Consider the following 6552-nt stretch of genomic DNA (forward strand, 5'->3'; position numbering starts at 1 on the left):
TTTTCCCACATTAAATTCTTTCAATAAGGACTAGGTTCTACTTTCTTTTTCTCATATATCTATGGTTATGTGAATCCAGATAGTTTGAGGTATCCGATAGAAGACTTCTTTTTAAAAATTCTCCATTTTGAGAACAATAATCAAACTAAGGAATATAATAGAATATTTTAGGCGATTCCTTCAATGTAGTCCCCTTAGAAGCAAGTTTGTGAAGTTCTTCAGTTCCTCAATTGAAACCTGCTATTTGCATACATGCTTGACTTTTGTATGTCATCATTTATCGTTAAAATTCTATTGTTTCTATTTGGATTACAACTGAATGTACTCCATTATTGCAAACTTAAGTTACTATTACTGTTCCATATAATATATAAAGGATCACTTTAAACCTATGCTCAAAGATAAGGGATCATTTTGAGCCTTTTCTCATACACCCACTCTAGCTTCTATTTATTTAAACATAAAATTCTTCAACCATATTAGCTAGTTTGTTTGTGTGTTTGCTAACTTAATCTAATCACTTGGCTGCTCGATTTACTAGCTATTCATATATAAGTAGTATATCTATTGCTTTTTAAGTCTTTTAACTCTTTTAAGTTCTCAGGTCAGTTAGCATTTTTTTCTTTTGCCATGACTACTAATACTACACTTGTCCTTTTGGTGGTTTCATGCTACTTCTTCTTATTGAGACTTTTTTCAACTTCAAGTTCTTACTCTTACGAATAATAATTTTACTAGTTTAATTTTGCAACTTTGGATTTAGCCTTTAATACTTTAGACGGACAAATCCCAAAAGACATTGGAAATCTAAAAATAATAAGGGTTTCAAACCTGAGAAGTAACAATCTTACATGTTTTGTTTCTCCATCCTTCTCAAATGCCACAAATATGGAAACTGATTCTTTCTAGCAATTTCCTTTAAGAAAACATCCCAAATGAGATCAGTGGTCATCACAATCTGAACTGATTGACTATAGAAACTAATCAGCTCCCAGGTTCTATACCGCTATCAATTATCAATATTTTCACACTCGAGACTATTGAATTTTTTAAAAATAATTTATCTGATAATCTCCGCTACTGATTTGTGTGATCATCTTTCAATACTCAAAGGATTTTCTTTTTCTTTAAATAAGCTACAATGTCATATGCCACAAAGCTTGTCAAGATGTTAATTGGTCTACTCCAATTAATTGTTAAAAGAAATTTTACAAAAACACAACAACAATAACATCCCTTTTCTAGTTTAGCCTCCCAGTTTAGCATAATGAAAAATATTTACCGTAACAAAATCATACAAAATTTTGTTAAAAACAAAGACAACAGCAACACCCTTTTCTAACACAGAAAAGAAGACTCAAAACACTACAGTAATGATTTTTTGTGTTTACTTTATGTCACGAATATTTTTCAAACACTTCATATGTGTCATAAACAAAATAAGATTTAAAAGAGCAATCCAACAACATATACGAAGCAAGTCACAAAATAATTGTCAAAAAGTAAAAAAAAAAAAGAATTGTCAAGAAAAGGAGAAGACTTTTTAAGGAGTAGCAAGCAAGTACCTGTTGCATTCTTGTCTTAACAGCAACCATTTGTTCGTGTAACATCTTTTCCTATTTGTAGAGGCCATTGACTTGGGTTACATGATTGTCCTGTCTCTAGAGATACCTCGGTAATCCCTATTAGTTGTATTTGTGGGTAGATGTCATTTCCAAACTTCCATGTCCTCTAAAATTGCCATGTCCACAACTTCTCACCCCTCTCCTGTTTTACCTCGTCCTTCTACTTTCATTTCCTAAAACATCAGATAAACATAGAAAAAGGAGAAACATCATAATTAGAAATCAATAAGAAAGCCTAAAATATGTATCGACCTGTCGGAGAAAATATCAACTCATATACATGAGATAAAAATTAATAGACAGCGTGCAGTCAAGAACTAGATTATTTGCTTCTCTTTTACTTTAATGTGTCATAGACAAGCACCTTTTCATCATGAAAAAGAATCATATTTCACCTCAACAGTATTATGTCAACTAAAGAGAAACTCAAAAGCTATTATAGATCAAATATATGTGTCATTTATTCTCCCAAATTTTAAGCTTTCTAAGCTATTGAAGAAGCAAAAAAGAGTAATAAAAAAATACAAGGACATAAATGTTAAGACCGATATTGTTGAGATAATAATGATTTGTGAGAAGCCTTTTCTGTCGATATGGACACAAGAAATGAGTTATTTGGGGTTAAGGACCATTCTAGAAATAGTTGAACTAAGGATCAAAAGCTTGGGCAACTGCTTTTTAATCTAAGCTTTCATATTGCATAGCTGTCAGTACTTCATATATAAGGAGTCTAAAAAGAGACAATTCTTTGAACATTATCATTTCATAAAGCTCTAAGCTTAATTATGCATGCAAGTATGATCAGGAAAATCAAAGTGCAAAGTTATTTCTATCATGAAGTAGCTTGTTAGTATGCCACTAATTATCAATCTTGAACTCTAAAATCTGTAATTTAGTACCAAGTGAAGACAAAGAAGCATTGCATTCTCATGGTCTAGAGAACAGATGCAAGAAGATTTAGAACAAAAGAGGACTTTACATGCACATGGGGTGAATAATTAAGGCTGAAAGTCAGAGGACTTTGTATATCAAAATTAGACCATTTTGGTGTCATTATCAACCATGCACAGGTGGATCATTATCTGAAACTTAATAAGGTAGTCATACAAACTATCATTCGTGGATCAGGATAATAATCATCTCAGGTGCCCTTTGAGTGCCCCTAAAAATTTAGTCTTAAAGTATTAAAACTGAACAGATTATAAATAACAAGTATTCATTGTTCTAAAGAATCCCTCTTGATATTAAACAAGAACGGTGTGGGATCCCAATTATTATAGTGCAACATGACATAAATTTACATCCCTAAATCAGGTATATTTACAACAAGTAAAACAATAGCAGAACTGAATGTTACCAGTTTCACACATCTACTGAATGAATGGATATGATGGTCGTTAGTTTATAGAACAAGGTCAACAAAAAATGTACACTCTTCAGCAAATAACTCTATAAGTGACATCCTCAATAACTGATTACCAAGATGAAAAAATGACATATCCATCAGATTTTATATAATCCAGTGATCAACATTGAGATATTATAAAGAAAATCTACCAACTGAGAGTAGTATAATAAATTGAAAGCAGAAATACTAGTAAAATATAGAAAATATTTCTCCATACATCCTCAAATGAAAATTATAATTTGGTAAGTCGGTATTTACTTGATTCTTTTGGCTTATATAAGTTGTGCAAACTAATTCAAATTAGGATAACATGGCCAATAAAAATAATTATAATGTGATGATGTAAGATTTATATAGCTTAGTGAACTGATTGATCATAATTGAATAAAGGTTGTCAGCCAGTAAATACTTTCTACAGCTAAGTAAAAAGGATCAATACTTCATACTCCTACAATTTTGCTAGCGTTTGTTATCAACAAGGTGAAATGGACTAAATTTTTAGTTCAATGGTTAAAGCGTTACACTAATCAACAAAAGAAAAACAACAAAACACCAGTCATTATTTTCCTTAGAAAAAAGTTATCAAACTCACCAAATGTAAAATCTAGAGTGCTAATTAGCGCCTTATTGCAAATAAAATGGACACAAAACACACCACCAATCAAAGTTGGTGCTCATAAGTTAATAAAGCAACAAAAAACTAGTTTTACCCATCTCTTTCAAGAAAAAATGCCCATATTCTGCAAATTAAATACTTCAATAACTTTCTTATAACTCAATAATTCAAAATCAATATAATACATCATCTTCAAAACTAAAAATTGATAATTTTAACAAGAAAAAAGTATATTTTTTTCTCTGCATAAATCACTAAATTCAAGATACCGAATGTGTTATGAATATGCAATCACAATAACAACATCAAAAGATCTAAAATTTCAAAAGGAAACTTTCAGCTTACTCAGAGGGAGTAAACTCATAGACGACAGTCAAGACCGAGAATTAATTAAAATACAAAAAAAAAAGAATAAACATGAGTTATACCTTCAAAAACATCGAAACTTAGAACAACTTTAAACCCCCGCAATGATTTTCAATAATTGAACTCTCTTCCTTCCTCCTTGTACTCGACTTCTATATATTTTTGAGTAGTTTAAAGGAGTGGGAGGTGAATGGAGAAAACTACCACCGAAAAGAATTAGGTAAAAAAATACACCTGATGGAGTCACAATTTTAAATTAGGGCTTTTGAATTTCTTAAATTTGAACAACTCACTTGTTAGAGGCGATGCAACTGAAACCTTGATCAATATATTTCTGATTGTGGAGAAATTGAAACCCTCGTAATAATCTAAAGGTTGCTTCTAAGAAGATTTAATTTAAGAAAGAAGGGAGAAAAGTTTATAGAGAGATGAAGAAATAAAGAAAATAAAAGAAAGAGGATACACTGCTATTGTTTTAATTGAATCATTTTCTTTTATTTTTAAAATTAAATAAAAGATTCAGTAGCAGTAAATTGTTACTTAACAGGTATAGGCCTTGAATGCAACACAAATAAGAATTCTTTTCAACCTTATTATATTTATTATAAGTTTTTTTTTTCCTGTCGTGTACGTTAGAGATAAGAACTTATGCTACTAATTATTGTAATCCACTCCAAAAATTATATATACTAAACAGCACGGAAGATGGTCAATTTACTTATTGAAAACGAAAAGGAATTCATTCATTCAAAAAATAATAATAATCTTGATTTCACTCGCCAAATGAAAACAACAAGATCCAATTTCTCGGAAAATTAATTACCACACAATTATTAACTTAAACAAAGGTTACAAATGAATAAAAATCACAATTACAGTTGAAAAATAATCAAATTCTTGCAATAGTTGATTTTACCAGCTTCATCATCACGTGTTTAGTTCACCTTCCTGCAATCGACACGAATTTGGCCTTGATTCCCCGTTAACGGCTTGATATTACCCATCTTAATCATAGACTCAGCAAAATCTTTCGAGAAAGTCCTCAGGTTTGTACTATAGGTTTTAACAAGCTCATCAGTCTCTCCTCCACTAAATAGTGCTTGATCAGAATGCAAAAGCCCTTTCTTAGACACCAAGTTACTGAAATATTTCGAGTCGAAAAGAGCAGGTGTAGGATCAAGGGGAGCAAGATTGGAATCACCTCCACTACGAGGACAATTTGCTTGACGTTGGCTTGCAAAGGTGGAGTCAATATTGTTAGTCTCATTGTAGGTGCGATTCCTGAAAGTGAAACACTGAGCAAACCCTAGTGTGTGGCCACCGGAGAGAGCAACGAGGTCTTCCTCATCCAAACCTTGCTTCTTGAAATTGTCGATAAGTGCTGGTAAATCCATGGATGGAGTTGGAATGTCATTGTTGGCAGTGGTTCTACTTGCTGTAGTGGAATCCCTTCTTCCTAGTTGCACTTCCCATGTTGGTCCATGTAACTGTGTGAATGTAACAAAAATATCAGTTTAATTATACATTAAATTAACTATAGCTTATGTTAGGGGAAAACAAGGAGTAATACTTACAGCAACTACAGAGTCACGAGCTGCAACAGCCAAGATGTCTGCACAAGATACAACTGGACGTCCACAAACTTTATCAACCTCCGATTTAATTTTATCGATCACTTCAAATCCTCTGACAGAATTGTTATTAGCACGAGAAGTCTTCTCACTATCGGTAATAGATGTTTGATCAAGAAGAATCGAAGCATCACAACCCTACATTTTTATTATAAGAAATACAATAGTAATTAATAACTACATCTAAAGTAACCAAAGTACCAAACATTAAGTGCAAGAGAAAAAAGAATCTCACATTAACGAAACAATCATGAAAATGTAATCGTAGCAAAGAGGCACCCATTCGCCTCTCTTGCCTGACTGCATCCTCAACAACCTGTTTAATGGTTGGTAAAGCTTCGGGACAGATATCTTCGTAGAAATCATCTGACAAATCTGAAAAAGCCATGCGTGCTAGAGTAAACACGACTAACACATGAAGAAAGAGGAAGCTAGTTGAAGCCATTTTTTTCTGTATAATTACTATATAATATATAGTCTATGAAGTTCTACACTTGTTTGTTGTATTTCGATTTGGTGATGATGAGAGTAAAATGAGGCTGTATTTATAGGTAAAAAATAATGTTGACTACAGCAACACGACAATGGTTCTAGGTTTAGCAACTCTCACAAGAATGAGTCACAATTTTGACAATTTCTAATTAAGAATAATTTTTTAAATTTTCTGCTACGTTAAATCAATACATGCACGAAATGTTCAGACATAGTAATTGATAATCAATTATTACAAATTTGAGTGGGTCGTCGGTCTTATAATTAAAAGGCTATCAGTTTTGACCTGGCAAATAAATCGTACTAACTACGAAGTAATTACTATCAACTTTAGTGTTTAAATAAATAAATAAATGTGAAATTGAACAAAAATGCACTCAGTTGATAGTTTGATCTAAAATGGGTCTTACCATT

General features: G+C 31.9%; 1 protein-coding gene across 1 annotated transcript; it reads right to left on the reverse strand.

Moving 5' to 3' along the window:
• Positions 1 to 4792: 4792 nt before the first annotated feature.
• Positions 4793 to 6144, reverse strand: LOC129876657 (peroxidase 22.3-like). The gene is made up of 3 exons (XM_055952144.1): positions 5882 to 6144; positions 5590 to 5784; positions 4793 to 5502 (listed from the first exon to the last, which is right to left on the reverse strand). Exons 1-3 carry the CDS (start codon positions 6089 to 6091, stop codon positions 4951 to 4953), a joined length of 957 nt encoding a protein of 318 aa, XP_055808119.1. The 5' UTR covers positions 6092 to 6144; the 3' UTR covers positions 4793 to 4950.
• Positions 6145 to 6552: the final 408 nt, after the last annotated feature.

The sequence above is a fragment of the Solanum dulcamara genome, chromosome 12 (assembly GCF_947179165.1).
Source record: "Solanum dulcamara chromosome 12, daSolDulc1.2, whole genome shotgun sequence".
Classification (NCBI taxonomy): Eukaryota; Viridiplantae; Streptophyta; class Magnoliopsida; order Solanales; family Solanaceae; genus Solanum; species Solanum dulcamara.

What these genes read in the sequence shown, in the direction of transcription:
- LOC129876657 (XM_055952144.1), bottom strand. Translation starts at nt 6,091, where the DNA reads ATGGCTTCAACTAGCTTCCTCTTTCTTCATGTGTTAGTCGTGTTTACT. An exon ending in TTCATGATTGTTTCGTTAAT is followed by an intron (nt 5,785 to 5,881) that starts GTGAGATTCTTT and finishes ATAAAAATGTAG; the next exon opens with GGTTGTGATGCTTCGATTCT. An exon ending in CTCGTGACTCTGTAGTTGCT is followed by an intron (nt 5,503 to 5,589) that starts GTAAGTATTACT and finishes ACATTCACACAG; the next exon opens with TTACATGGACCAACATGGGA.